The sequence below is a fragment of the Melospiza melodia genome, chromosome 8, assembly GCF_035770615.1.
Source record: "Melospiza melodia melodia isolate bMelMel2 chromosome 8, bMelMel2.pri, whole genome shotgun sequence".
Classification (NCBI taxonomy): domain Eukaryota; kingdom Metazoa; phylum Chordata; class Aves; order Passeriformes; family Passerellidae; genus Melospiza; species Melospiza melodia.
In genome coordinates this window covers 6,289,957-6,305,606 of record NC_086201.1, presented here as the reverse complement: position 1 = coordinate 6,305,606, position 15,650 = coordinate 6,289,957, and the positions used below count along the sequence as shown (strand labels likewise).

General features: G+C 40.6%; 1 protein-coding gene across 1 annotated transcript; it reads right to left on the bottom strand.

Annotated features, from left to right (window-relative positions):
* Window positions 1-10,296: 10,296 nt before the first annotated feature.
* On the bottom strand, window positions 10,297-13,608 carry CXCR4 (C-X-C motif chemokine receptor 4). The gene is made up of 2 exons (XM_063161591.1): window positions 13,495-13,608; window positions 10,297-11,893 (listed from the first exon to the last, which is right to left on the bottom strand). The coding sequence occupies exons 1-2, from the start codon at window positions 13,531-13,533 to the stop codon at window positions 10,832-10,834; spliced, it is 1,101 nt and encodes a 366-aa protein (XP_063017661.1). The 5' UTR covers window positions 13,534-13,608; the 3' UTR covers window positions 10,297-10,831.
* Window positions 13,609-15,650: the final 2,042 nt, after the last annotated feature.

Here is a 15,650-nt window from a genome sequence, read left to right as displayed (position 1 = left end):
AGTTTCCTTGGATATAACTGCTATAGGCAGCTTTATTTGGAAGAAGATTATGTGAGAATGGGCACAACCTTGCATAGTTGCCTATAAACTACTCCTGTTCTATTGAAAAGTTGTAACAGAAATCATAAACCCCCCCGGTTCTCTACTGAGGGATCTCTAGAGGAAAAACACTGTTATGGAGAGAAGGCTCTGCACTTTCTCAGAAGATCTACTGTGACCCTTGCCTTATTTTATAAAAAATACTACACTTTTTATCTAGCTGAGAAAAGGGAAATATCTTTGTATAGGCAGTAGTCTCTGCTTCCTAAGGAGTGTTGGCAAAATTATTTCTTATTATATAGCAGAATAACAAAACAGCTGGAGAAGCAGGTTTTAGATGGGTGCCAGCTCAAATGTACAGCCATGCAGATAAATAAAATTGGAGTTTCCTATCAGAATAAGAGATTATGACCCAAAGTATAATCAGTTGGGTTTGTGGGTGTGTATCTGCGTGCTTGCATGGATGTATTAAGAAGGCAAACATATTTCCAGAAGTATGTTCTTACTTGAAGCCTTGCCTACAAAATTTACACTAGTGAAAAAATCTAGGAAGTTGTACTGGTGCAATTTTCTGTAATATTGGCAGAATTTCAGAAACAGCTTCAGAGAAAAGTATTAACCTTTAGACTGTGAAACCCTAAAATGTGAAAGCCATCCGCCAAAAAGTTAAGAAAGCATAAAGCAGAACCTTGTTAGTACAAAGACAAAAGGGATCCACTCATACATTCACTCTTGTGTGCTTTGTATTAGCATCATCCTCATCTCTAGGGAAGCAAAGGCTTAGAAGAATACAAATGCTGTATTCATGTTTATCTAATTAATTTATAGAGAGATTCCTAACTCAGCAGACAGTTTTTTATATATCAAAGTCAAAGGTCCTAACATATGTCAGCCTTCTTACACAGATGTTATACATTTGATATCTAATAAATAATTAATCATTAAATTCAGCAAAGCTACACAGAATATAGATTTGGCCTATTTAATATTTGAAAATTTGAAAACCAGAAATAATATAGATACCACAATGATGTTAATAAGGCAAAGTGGGGTTGTTGACAAGGTTTGCTTTGGAGGCTATGTCAATTTATGTTAATTCAGTGCAAAATCAGGCTGGGATATTGAATACATTACCATTTTCCACTTTGTGCCCACTGACTTGTAAATCTTGAATTATTAGCTTTTATGTCTGATGGTTTTATCAATTGCCTATTTTAGATTGAAGCAGATCTTTTAAATAAGTCAGAATAGCATATTTTCTGTTTACACCATCTTTTCAGCTACTTTAAATTAGCAATGAAGCTACCATGTAGTGTATATGAAGATACCTGCACTTCAGAAACAATAAGAGTGTGGCTGAAGTGTGGCTACAGCAGCAGATGTGAACTAATTTTTCATCCTTTCCAAGTCATAAACAATTAACTGTTTCTTTTCCATAAACGCAGACTATCTATTGTAATGTAATGGAACAAATACAAAGCATCTGGAAAGAAAATAATTATAATTAAATTAGTCTTTCCAATTAGAGAAAATGGTGAGCCTTTCCCTTGATTTAGAGTTATAATAATCATTTGTAATCTGATTTAAAAGGGGCTTATGGTTGCATTCATAAAACTGGGAGACATTAGGATTGACATGACCTCTTAGGTATCTAGAGAAATTATAGGTCTACAGAGGTAAGAATATATCATTAAGTCCTGAGCTGACAGCAATTTTTTATTTGTACTGACCTTTGGTTGGATTAAGTCCAGTCATCAGAAAATAATTCCATTTCTAGCAGCTGAGCATTATTATCAGGTTTCGCTGATTCAGGATTAAGTGTACCTCAGTGCCGAGGAGCTCATTAGGATGAGCTGGTGGCGTTTGGGAAAAGACTGAGGAGGAAAACACATGGAGCTGTTTTTGTCTGGTGTGTGAACATCCTCTACAACTCCATTTTTAGGTGGTACGGAGTTTGTAGTGTTCTAGAGTCCTCTTGCTGATAGCTAGACTGCAACACATTTCTACAGAAATGATATGGACACTTACATGCAACCATAAACCTTAAGAAGCCTTTGTGGGTTCCCAGTGGGTCTGACAGCCAGACCTCTCTTGCTGCTAATGCGCAGAACTGGATAGTGCCCGTTGGCAGTAGATCTGCCCAACCCGGGCAGAAGTCATAAACAAAGCTCTTCTCAGCTTTTTGCGAGGACAGTGCTTACTCCTATAGGTGCTATTTTAATCCTACACAAAACATTGAAGAGCAGGAGGAGGATCCCTTTTTCAAAAACAATGTCCCTTGTCAAGGGACTTCGGGGCAGAAGCTCGGGTTTCCTTGCAGTCTGAGCGCCACTGTCTCTCGGGAGGTGCTTAATCACAATGCTGTTGTATTTGATGGGGTGCTTTTGTCTTGGGAGTCCTTTTGAAAATGCTGAACTTTGCATAAATAAATATTCACCAGGTCGGAGAGAGACTAATTCTATAGCCCGATGGTCAGGACAGGCGGGATGGATAAAGGGACAGGTAATCACAGCTGCTTCCCTGGCTGCGTTGATATTACCTCGGCTAATATCACCCAACGGCACAAGTGGGCTCAGTCAGTGTCACCTCAGCAGTTCAATCCCATGTTCCAGTTCAGGAAGATGCACCTTCAATTTCGTCTCAGGACATGGCTTGTAGAGGGCACAGTGGGCCCTAGTTTGGATGGCAGCTGAAAGAGTAGATGTAAAGTGTATGCTATTAAGAACAGAGGATTTCAAAATGGATTCTGAAGAGATAGAAAAATCTTTGTTCTCATTGTTTAATGAGAATGAATTAATGAGATCTCTTTCAAACACCTGGGTAGCAGAATCATCTTAAATATCACAAAGGATCTTGTATCCATCATCTGTTACACTTTTTATTACAGATCACCACAAAGTGCTTAATGAGGGGACAAAGTTTCTTACTACTTCCTCCACATTAGCTGGTAGGAAGAAAGCAGGAGCGAGTGGATTCAAGGATTCATGGCTCTGTTGACTGTTTATTCTCTGGGCTGAAGTATCATTAAACTATTGGACTGGTGAATACACTACACTGAATATTCATGCAAATGGCATGCTCTCCCCTTTATTGCAGAATATGAGGAGAGCCATATAGCTCCATACGTTCAAACTGTACAATCTGAGCATACTTAGTCTAGTTTCAACATGGCTGGGCTGACTACATTTCAAACTTAGTGAAACTAAGTTTGCCTGTGCAGCAGGGATCTGATGTTTTTTCCTAAGCAGTTGTCATACCAAGAGGCAGCTGCTTTCCTTAGTTGGTAGGTTAAGGAGAGAATCACAGCGTACTACTCAAATTAAGTGCTTTGTTGTGGGGCTTTTTGGGTTTGTATTTTTGTTTTTGTTTTTGTTTTTTTGTGGTTTTGTTTTTGTTTTTGGGGTTTTTTTGGTGATTGTTAAATGGGAAAAGACCTGCTCTCTGCTTTTCAAGCATTCTGCTTTTAAAAATCACTCTAACATCCACCTCATTCAAAAGTCCTGTGGACTCTATATATGAAAGTAGAATTGCACTGTGTCTTAACCAATAGCTGCATTAAATCTGATGAGCAATATAGTCAAGAACATGATTTATCATTGAGATATATTACAGATCTCTTTAGTTCAAAACACTGTTATTCAAGACCTCTTTCTTGAGCTTTGTTTCAGGGAAATGTTCTCTGCAGGACCATGATTATGTAGTCAACAAGTAATGAGATATTTTACCTCAGGAGCTCAATTCTCTTAATGAGGGGCATCTGTTCTCTTCATATTTTTCAACCTCTTGGCCCCTACCTGTGTTTGCTTAGCAGTTTGGCTGTTTGCTTAAGGAAGTTTTGACAAGATAGCTAAACTGGTCTAACAGCTTGCTGGTCCCAAAAGCTGGGGTCCCACTTTGCTGCCCTGACAGCTCCCAGGTGCATGAATCTGCTCTCAGTCTTGCAGTTGCTCTGAGTTTTGACTTCTTAGGGAGACAGTTTGGTTCACTGTGCTGCCTGAGATCCATTCACTTCCTTCTGTTCATTTTCTGTGGCTGGTAGGCTTTACAAAACAGGAGTCAAACTAAGAGTTTATTGCTGCTGAAAGAAAAAGTGAAAAGTTTCTTTCTTTGCTTGGCCTTTTATCTGATTACTTTTTCTTTTAATCTTGAGTGTAGTCAGCCCTGTTCCTGAGCTAGCTTCATTAAAATTGTATAAAATACATTAAAAAATACTGTCTATTTAATTAATTAAGTCTGTTAAAAAAAAAAAGTTACTTATTCAATAGATAATGCATAGCAGAGTATTGAAGATATCAAATGAAAGGATTAGAAGAGGCAGGGAGGGAGACTGAAGACTTTCCCAACAGAGGAAGTCAGCTTCAAATTCCTGTGAAACTCCAATCTTCAAGAGCTGAACTGATTTGCCAGGGAGTCACATGAGCAGAGACTGAGGGCTCTGCATAGGTAAGAGTAAAGGAGAGAGGAAGGGGACTGTGAGGTGTGAGACTCCTTTTTATCCTGTTGATGAGCAGATGAGCTCAGTTACCTTGTGTTAGTGCCCAGTTCCATGTGGGAAAGCTCTGTTAGGGGATCACCTCAATGGGATTGGAGAGAAAGAGAGCAAGGAAAGCAAGGTGGGGGCATGACCTGAAAGGCCTTGGAAAGGAAGGTGGTGAGCACTGAAGGGCAGGGGAGGAAAGGAACTCTACATTTCCTTTGCTGTCAAATTAAATCTAACGTGAACCTTGCCCTTGTATAATAATCCCCTTTCTCCTCATATTCCTGTTAGACTTTTATCAGTGCATTCCTGTACTGAGTTCCAACAGTGACCTTAACACTTTTATGAGATGTAATTCCTCCCACAAAGAGCAGGAATAACAGATTTCAGATTCGCAATGAGTCTAATCTTGACAAGACATATCTATTGCTATCACAATGAAACATGTCTGTAAAAACACCAGAACTGTTCTCTTGCTTCCCACAGACTTTAGAGATGGAATTCATCTGTGGACACTGAGGCCCCAGTGTCATCTTCTACTAACAAGCATACCAACATTTCTCTCTTTGGTGAACTCATGTTCAGACTTGGCAGAATCAGTGTTTTTAAACACGTTTTAAATGCTAAATATTTTCCCCAAGTGAAAAAAATCCAAAAGCATTTCCCTAAGAGAGGACAGCATTGAAATGGAGCAGCCATAAGAAAAATGACAAGGAGTTGTGAAAGGAAATCTAAGGAAAGATATTCTACTTGAACTTCTCAAGTTTATTTTGTGTATTTTGTTGAAGAATGTCACAAGTTAGGATTATCAGCAATGATAAGTGTTGCTGTCTAGTCTCATTGTAGCTTGCAGAGTGCTGAATTCCTGGGCAGCTCGTGTTCTTGAAGCTGTGCTGGTATCAGTGGTGACGCTGACAGGCAGGTAAGGGCCCCCCTCAGCCCCCTCTCTGGAAGATCTGCCCCATTTCCAGGTGCTGGATAGGAAAGAACCAAGGAAGTAAACAAATGTGTGCTGGGATTGCACTTTAAGAAACTTGAGAGTAAAACCAACCTTTGAGTTTAAATTTTTCATACAATATAGAAGTAATTTATCCTTCAGCTAAAGAAAAGCAGATGTTGGAATGCAAATACACATGAGAAGACATAGAAACAGTTGTGAAAGCTTTAACTTTTTTATTTGAAAAGTTTCTTTTTACTTGTGAAAAGAGGGAAGAAGGAATAAAAGGCAGCATCAACAGCAAAAAAGTCCTAGTCAATACCAAACAAGAACAGAAGCCAAAGAACTCTTTGCAGTGTTACCCTTCAAAAATTCCTCATAATTACTAATTATTCTGACATGTGAGTGTGGTGAGAATCTGTTCCTGGTGTGAATTCCAAAGGACAAGGCTATTTTAAATGTTGATCTAATTTTTTTAATCACTATGCCACTGAAGACAAATTACTGCACGACCGTTGATAGGTGGGTATGCAAAGCTTGCAAGCCTTCAGTAAGAGAGAACCATTTTGCTGAAAATTTATTTCTGTTTTGTTCAGCAGAACAGTTCCACCTGCTCCTTACTGAAAGATTTAGCTTCATGTACATCTCTGACTGCAAGTGAAATCAGCAACTTGTAATCTTCATTTGTAATTGATTTGAGCTGTAAGGTTGTACACTTTAGGAAGCATATTTCTTTAGACACCCTGCTGTCTCTGAATTCAGTTGGAGTTTGTCACTGAAGCCATCTGTCCTTCCAAGAAAATAGTAGTGTTAATCAATCCTGCTACATGGATAATGAACTCTGACTCCTCTGAAGTCAGTGGTAGCTGTGCTGGAGCCTGGATCACTTGTATCAGCAACTGAAAATGGTGCTTGGTTATCTACATCATTATATACCTGTAGATATATTTATGTTACATATTTATAAATAAGCAAACACAAAGTACCTTTATAATCAACTTCTAGTAAAGTATGTTTTCAAAAACAATAAGAATAGCATTGTTTTATTGTATGTCCTGATAGAACTAGAATGGTGGGAAGATAATAAGAGAATTGCTATTAAAACATTCTCCTCAAACTTCACCCTGTGGAAGATGAAAGATTTTCAGAGAAAATGAGAAGAATGACAGAAAAATTGTTACCTAAAGAGAAAGGATTTTTAAAAATCTGTGCCTTCTTTACAGGCAATAATCCCAGTGCTCATGTAATTTCAATTGACACGTGATTTATGGCTGTGAAAAGGAGTCTGTATAGCTCTTTCAAAACATAAAGTTGAGGGAGTGGCATCCTTTGAGCAAAAACCTCTGGGGCTCTATCTGCTTAAGTGTTTCCTAAGTTTCAGCCCTATGAGAATATGAGAATACTCCATTGTTAGGGGATTTTGGAGGCATGCCTGGATCAAGGAAGTACTTCCTCGTCATGCTGTTTCCTTTCCCAAACAATGTAAAAAATGGCCTTTTCAACCAAACATGTAGAGGTGGTCACTTTGTACATTGTCCAGCTAGAGCGCAACCATGGCAAGATAAACCATTCACTTGCATGAATGGCTCCATGTTATTACTGCCACTTCCTTTTTATTTTCATGGTGATTTTGTTTTGATTTATGTATATGCATAGAAGTTCAAGCCCCTGTATAATGATTGTGTCATAAAACTGGCCCAGAAAGCAGCGACACCCCCTGCTCACTGCCCTCAGTGTACATTTGCTGGGGCAGCCTCATTACACCCCTCAGCATTTCACTTGCTCCTCTAATGTGGGCTGGGTACCACCTGATCAGACAGAGTAAAAACACACTACAAATAATGGATTACCACACAAATAATGGGTTACAGTGGCATTTTACTCCGCTCCTTTAAGTGTTTTGACTTTATATCCAAACAACATTTCAGAGGAAGCAAAAGTAAGTTTGTGTACATGTCCCATTCTTGGTTTATCCTTGCATGATCCAAAGGATTTCTAACTAATCTCAGGCACTCAAAATGTGTGGATTAGAGTATTAGGTGAATATCCATGTTTTAGTCCAACATTGCTGTTGGCATATTGCAAAAATCGTAGCAAAATACTTAGTGAATTCAGTGGAAAAAGTTTTTGTAAATACATTATAAATCTTTTAAACTGCCACACAACATTTTAAACTGGTTTGTAACCAATACTCAACAATTTGTAACCAAACTCACATTTGTTCTCTGTTCTGTGTCTTAAGTTGCATATTTAAAATTACTTGGACACAGCTATTATTTTATGACTTCAAGTAAGTGCTGAGAGTATGCATTGTGTATGTCTTGAAGAATGTCATGATTATTCTGTATGCTAGAGAGGAGTAATTTGAAAAAAGACTTGGAAAGCCCCTTCGAAAACTTTGGCAAATTCTTGGTCTGTGTGGACTTGTCCAATGTATAAATCACAAAATTAAGTTCATTCGCCTTTGTTGCTGAATTTACACTTTGAGAAAATGCATTTACCAGGACCACTTTTGCTTCACAAAGATCTAAAAAGTCACAGCCTCAACAAAAAATCAGCCTAAAGGTGATTTTGTTTTGAAATAGAACGAATTAATATTTTTAATGACATGGTATATTTGGAATAGCTCAGTGGATTTAAGAGAAATTTGCCTTATTTTCTCTTACTCATAGGTAAAAAGACAGAACTGGATTAATAATTTCTTGCTAGGTTTCATGACAACCTCATCCAATTTGCAAATATTTGCCCTGTAAACAGTACAAATATATATTATATTCATATTTATAGATATATGAAGTTATTTAGGAATAAATACATGTGGCTTTTGACTCATTTTTCTTGCTGAAGCAAAACCCCAAAGAGCTTGCCACTCCTTTTCAAGACAGTCTTGTGTCCATAGGTTCATTAATTCTACTGAGAACAATGGCAGTTTTATAAAAATCATCCCTCTGGGGCATGGGTTTAAGTTTTTTTAAATTTTGCTAATTAATTTTCTCCACAAATTCTTTCTGTTGTTTGTTTAGTGTCCTTTTAGTGGTCTTTGGCAGTAACATGACTGCTGAGTTTATTCTCTCTTTCACCCTCTTTCCTGTTAACTCTGCTTGAGGTAGCAGTTGGTTGACTGAAGCATAATGGGAATAATCTAAGTTAATGCTGGGGGCTCTAAACATTTCCTCAACAAATAAGCAGCAGCGTGTTGATAGCCTGTAAGTATTTTATAAGTGCAATTAAATCACAGTGATTGATTGGGCTGGGGTGAAAACCAGAATCATTTAGAACAGCAAATTCTTCACAGGGAAACCCTCACTAAACTAAGAAAACACACAAACGAACAACAAAAATAAACATTTTAACGACTTCTGCTCCTATACCATGTTTTCCTCATTTCTCAGCCCTGTTTAGGAGGAACAACTTGATCAAAGTGAGACCTTTTGTTTCTTGAGACTGCACCTTTTCTGCTGTTAATTTATGTTGAGTGAAAACACACATTAGAGTTAACTGATCTAGAAGTTTAGTTGCTAAAAGTGGGAGAGGAAATCTGTGTCCTTTTCATTTTATCTCTTTTCTCTCCCTTTGCCTGGCTTCAGGTTACAAAATCTTGCACTTCGGTAGTACTTGTTGAATTCCTCCTAGAACACATTCAATTCACTAAATTGCTGGAAAATTACCTATTTTCTGCCAGGTTTTGTGCTTGTTCAGCACTGAATCAGCTCCACACAGAATCAGATGATTACTACTGTCATTGCGAGGGAAGGAGCGCAGGATGCAGCCAAGGTTGCAGCCTCCTCACTGGAGAGAAGGGAAGTTGAAAACAGAAGGGTCATGTATTTATGAAAATAACTGATATGAAATATGGGATTTAATGTATAGTTTAGCATAGTGGTATTGGCTCCACAAAATCACTAGGGTGTTGTGCCTATGAAAAATTTGGTAATACCCCTGCAATATCTATGTTGCCTGTTTCAGTTCTGTCTGAGTAGTAGATATTAAATGTTTTTGCTTTTTTTGACTTCTAGGTTGTTTTTTATGTTTTTTATATGTAAGTAACATTTTGTTTGTTTTGTTAATCTAAGTACAAATACTCTCAATGGATCTGTTCTCTTGGGTATCCATTACTTCTGAATGCACTCTACTAATGTGAAGACATGACTAACCAGACAATTAAGATTTCAGCACTAATTATTGGTAATCCTATAGTCTGGCTGATTCCTACTAAAACTATTCTCAAGAATTGGCACACATTCTGTGTTTTTAGAAGCAATGTAAAGATTTTAACATTACTTTAAGAAAAACTGGATGTAGACAGGATAGGGAAAACTCCATAGAGGAGAACCACTTACCTCCCTTAGAACAGATACCCTTTATTAGAATAACTTTATTTCTAGTCAGAAATGGCTTTGATTCAGCTGCATTTGATTAGTATTAACTTGTGAAACTAAATTTAGAACCACAACAAAGGCAGAAGAAATGTGTGATTGACTTTGTACACAGGGCATAAAGGTTAGGCACTTGCAGTAATCTGAGTTTGACTCCTGAGGCCATAAACTTTAGCGATTGTTTAACACATTGGTTTTACTTTGTAGATATTTTTCCTCAAAAAGTTCTCTAAGTGACAGTTTAAGTAATTCTAAACATAGTGTTAACTGGAGCAAATGTATTCCAGTGAAAAAAACATATGACATGGAACTCAGAGGTGTCAACTGAATAATCAGTATGTACTGAAACTAATTTTCCTGCTTTTCACAAGACCTGCAATTTTCTAAGACATTATTGTGTATTTAGAATTGTAAATAAAAGCACTGAGAAAACTTGAAGCAGAAATGAAAATACCACTCAAAATAACTTTTTTTCATGTACTTTTATTTTACCTAGAATAGAAACTTTGCAAACCATCAATTACTGAGAATGGAGGGAAATACCTTAGCATGTAACAGAGGAGGCTTTGGTTATAAGTGCCATTTCTACAGCAGAGTTAAGCTATTGTAAACCAAACATCTTGTAGTAAGGTCAAAATATCCAGGCAAACTTTTAAGAATAACACCAACACCAAAAACATTTACATATAAACAACAGAGAAATATTTTCTAAACTTTTAACAACAACTTTGCTACAATCCAAAGTGTTTAGTTCACATATCTATACATACAGTCACTAAAACTTTTGTGAACCAACCACTTGTCCACAGGACCTGCCTAGACAGTTTGTCATCAATACGAAAGGTTTTTTTATATAAATAAGTCAATTAAACTTCACAGAGACTAAAAGAAACAATATAAAATTCCAGCTGTAAATAAATCTGTACATTATTGTCAGTCTTATTTGTCTGAAATCTTGCGCAGCTTTAAAGTCTCTTTATAAAATGATGGCAAGGAGCAGCGTTAGCTGGAATGGAAACTCGAAGACTCCGACTCTGTAGAAACAGAAGAATGTCCTGCACGTTTGCCTTTTGAAAGAATCTTGAGGCTTGATCCTCTGCTAACTGATGTCAAGGCATTTTGAGCTGATGTTTTGAACTTGGCACCCAAGAAGGCGTACAGAATTGGATTCAGGCAGCAGTGGAAGAATGCCAGGGCTTCTGTAATGGAGATCCATTTGTGCACTATGGTCTCCAAGCTGCAGCGGTGTCTGATGACCCCCAGCAAGATGAAGGTGTCGATGCTGATGCCAATATAATATGGCAGCCAGCAGGCAAAGAAGGCGAGGATGAGGATAACCGTGGTTTTCAAGGCTTTGCGCTTCTGGTGGCCTTTGGAGTGTGACAGCTTGGATATGATAATACAGTAGCAAGTCAGGATTATTAGACCAGGCAAGACAAGTCCTACCAGGATATGCTGGAATCTGAACGAGATCTGCCAGTTTCCATGAGGGTAGAAGCGGTCACAGATATACTTTCCTTCCACTTCACTGGTACTGGCGAAGATTAAATCGGGCACTGTCAGAAGCACAGCTGGCAGCCACACGCCCACATACACCACCTTCTCAGCCAAGAGCTTTCGTGGGCGCTGGCTGTTGGTGGCGTGGACTATTGCCAGGTAACGATCTAAACTTATGAAGGCCAAAATCAAGACACTGCTGTAGAGGTTGACTGTGTAAATGACATGAACTGCCTTGCACAGAACATTCCCGAAGTACCAGCTTATGGCTGCATCCACAGACCAGAATGGCAAGGTGATGACAAAAAGGAGGTCAGCCACAGAGAGGTGCAGCCTGTATTTATCAGTCATGCTTCTTTGCTTCTTCTGGTAGCCCATAACAATAATAACCAATCCATTGCCAATTATTCCGGTTAGGAAGATGATGGAGTAGATTGTTGGCAAGAAGATGCGGTTGAAATCGGCATTCTCATGTTGATAGCATGGCTCTTCGTAGTCTCCATAGTCACCCGAACCAATCTCATCTGTGCCATTTTCAGAAAGCTCAATTATTAACCCAGAGGACAGCTAAAAAAAAGGAAGAAAAGTAAATTAGATGTTAGGTTCTCTGCAAAAACTTATTCTATATGACAATATGTGAAGGGTTGCTTGAACAGTCTCCACTGTCACAAATGGGCAAACGTTTTGAAAACCAGGTGGAAAAATACAATGTTTGCATACACATATATAGAATACACAGCAAATAAGAATAACTTAAAAAACTTCCTTTGTCTTTCTCTGGGGAGTAAGATCTTGCTAAGGGCAGGGCATGCAGAAGCAAAGTAAGATAATGGCTACTCCCAGAAATAACGTTGGTTACGGACACTTCAGTGCTCTTATCAGATGGACACTACAAATGGGAGAGACCAGAAAGTGCCAGATGCGAGAGGTCTGTCCACATAGAGCATGACCTACACCACATTTACCTTCTACAATAGAGGGCTATAAAAAATTACTTAGAAATGCTGCTGCTCCAAAGTCCCTTCTCATTAAGAGGATGGGGTCAAGGAGAAATAGAGAAGGTACCCTCGGCTGATGTAATAAAGGATAAATAATAGCAAGAATTCCCTGCTGAGAAGCAATTGACAGCTCCACACACTCAGACAAGGAAAAAACCCCCAAAGCCCATAAAGAAAGAAAGAAAGAAAGAAAGAGAGAGGTGACCTTAATCAGGGGAACTCAATGCCCGTGAAGGGTCACCACGATGGTCCACGCTCCCTCCCTTTGTTCCCCACCCTCTGCGGTTGCGGGGCCGGGGGTGAGCGCGGCCGGCGCGGGACTGCAGCCAGACGGACAAGCGAGCACAGCGGTGGAAAAAGGAAGCGAAATTTGGTGGGGGCACAAAAGCGCGTCAGGAAACCACCAACGGTTGGTTTTGGCCATAAAAGCAAAGCTGGCGGGAGAGTGCCATCTGCCTATGTGCAATTCCTCAGGTTTTCAGATTTTTTGCCGTCATGCCCTGTGTCCCACGGACCCCCGAGCGCCGCGCAGGGTGCGCCCGAGAGACCCGCAGCGCTTCACACGCGGAGGCACCGGCACCACGCGGGCATTAACTGCGGGCCTAAAGTTGGAACTTGCCAGAGATCTCCTTTTTGCCAATAACTGCTCCCCAAACCAGAGCAGAGGAGCTGCCCCCGAAAGAGCGGGTTGCCGCTCCGTTTCGCTCGGGGAGCGGGCGGGACGGCCGGGCGCTGCCGCCGCCCCCAGTCCCGCCGGCAGCCCCAGGTCTGGGCGCGCACCGGGGCAAAGGGATATCGTGCCCTGGAGTCAGACCGCTCCAAACTTCCTCGCCTCTTCCCTTCTCATCATTCCCACAGCGCTAATTGCTCTGCCGGCGTTTTTCAGTCCAAAAGGTGCCACATGTCACTTGAACTGACGGCCGAGCAGCAGAGCCCCAGAGAAGGAGCGGAGTCCTGCAGCTGGAATTTGCAGCGGCTGCAGCAGCTATGCCAAGGTCCGAAGCGCTGCAGGCAGCGGCAGCAGCGGCCGGGGCTCAGAGGGGAACCCTGCCCGTTCGCGCCCACGGAGCCCTCCGCTGCCCCGACCCCGCCGCCCGCAGCCTCCGCCGAGGGCACCTTTGTTTGCCAACAGCGCGCACATGGGCAGCCGGCCGCGCTGCCGGCACTTACATCCAGGCTGTCGAGGCTGCTGTCCATGCTCAGAGCCATCGGACGGCTCCGCGCTCTCGGGCTGTTGCCGCTGTCGCAGCCGCGCCTCCCACAGTGACACCGCTCGCCGCTGCTCCAAACACGCCCCGGCTCTTCTGGCGGGACGCCTTTTTATGCGGTCCCAGGCTGTCCCCCGCCCCCGGGGCAGCCGCGTCTGGCTCCTCCCCGGCGATGCCGCCGCGCTCTCGGGCTCCGGGCGGGCGCCTCGGGCCGCTCTTTGTCTGCCGCCCCGGGCATGGGAATTGCACTTGCCCGGCGCGCCCGCGGGGGCCACGCTCCTCACGGGGGCATTTGCCCCCGTCTGATTGATGTGTTCATACAAGCGGGCTTTTGAATTTCCCCTCAAGAACATTCTTTGAAGTGTGTTGCGGAGCCCTGGGTTGCCATGGGTACCCCAGGCGGGCTCCGAATGAAGTCACTGGTCCAGGAGTCGTGTGGAGGAGGAAGAGCAGGGGTCCTGTATGCCATTCAAAATTCTGACAACTGTCCTCAAAGTTGTCTCTTCCCCGCTGCTGAGGAGAGGCAGGAAGCAAGGGCTGGTCCCTATTGAGAGATGAGAGGTTCTACAAACTTTTCAAGGGCTGCAATGTGAGTGGGTTGCAGGTTGCCCTCTGAGCTCCTCTGGCACCTGTGGGTTTGGGTGAGAAGTCCGATGATGATCCTTTTCATGTAGGTGGATAATAAAAAAAAAACCACAAACAAACGAACAAGCAAATACCCCAAACAAACAAAAAACCAACATCAATGCCCCCCCCACCAAACTAAACCAAACCAAACCAAAACACCCCCCATACACACACAAAACCACCAAAACCCAAAAAACCGAAACCCCACAACAAATAAACCCCCAAACCCTGAAATTATATATGTAGAATATACGTAGCAATTATAGGATAGGTTTGCAAGAGAAAATCTACCCAAGTATAGACACAAATAAAACAGAATAACTGATTTCCTCTACAGTTATCTCTGGAGTCTCTGTAATATTGTACTGGTAATATTCATGCAGGCAAATTAATTTGCAGAAAAGATTTTAATTAGCATAGTGTGTCATGTGTGTGTGCCCCCTCAACTTCACAAGTCACAACAAAAAGTTATAGTTAGTAACTGTACTGGGAATATTTCATTCAGTTATATAGATTTACTCTTTACATTTGATTTTTGTAGTGGAAAGAAGAAGGGGGAGAATATTCTTTATGTAATAAAATGTTCTCAAATTACCCTGGTAGCCTCAAGGGATGATAAAAGTGAACGTTTGACCAAAGTTTTGTTCTGAAATGCCCCTATGATCAGTTCACATGTGAGTTAGTTAAAACAGCAGTTTCAAATGCAAATATTATCTTCAAGTATTTGACAATAATTACTATTTTACTCTTCCTCTAACAGCTCTAGAACTCTTTCTCACATCCTACAGTGAGTATGAATTTGGTTATGATTAATAACCAAATAATGTTTATCTTTAAAAACATGGTATGTAAGGTATGACCTATAACCTGATTGTGTACTTTCACTGCACTGGAATTTGATAGTAATTCATATTTTGGTAGCAAATCTGGAATATCACATACAAGTTGCATTAAAAGCAAACTGTAATTGATTATAATTGAATTAGCAGTCTTCAGAAAATTCAGTATCTACTTTATGTTTATATCCAAAAAAATCTGAGTGATATCACACTATACCACAGAATTCTATATAAATAAATGTTCTCCTGAGTCTCCATAATTAGATACGTACCTAAGCTTATGATACCATAAATCTTCTTTAAGAACAAATGTGACAAAATTGTAATTATTGCTATTAATTCCTTATTTTCCATAAAATCTCTGATACATTCACTACATTTTAGACATGCAAATAGGAAAACACATTCCCCAAATCATCACAGAATGTGCACAACATTAGATGTCCAGGCAGATAAATGAGCAGATGAGGGATTTTTGTATACAAACGAGTAGTATCATGTCTAAATAATCATCTTTCACTCTTTCACTAAAGGGGGATGCCCAGCTCATAGCACCATCAATTGCCATGCAGTTTTCAGGATGGATATGCAGGGATATGGTGCTGGGAGGGCTCTCCAGCCTGCTAAACTTGCAAACCTGTAAAACACGTTC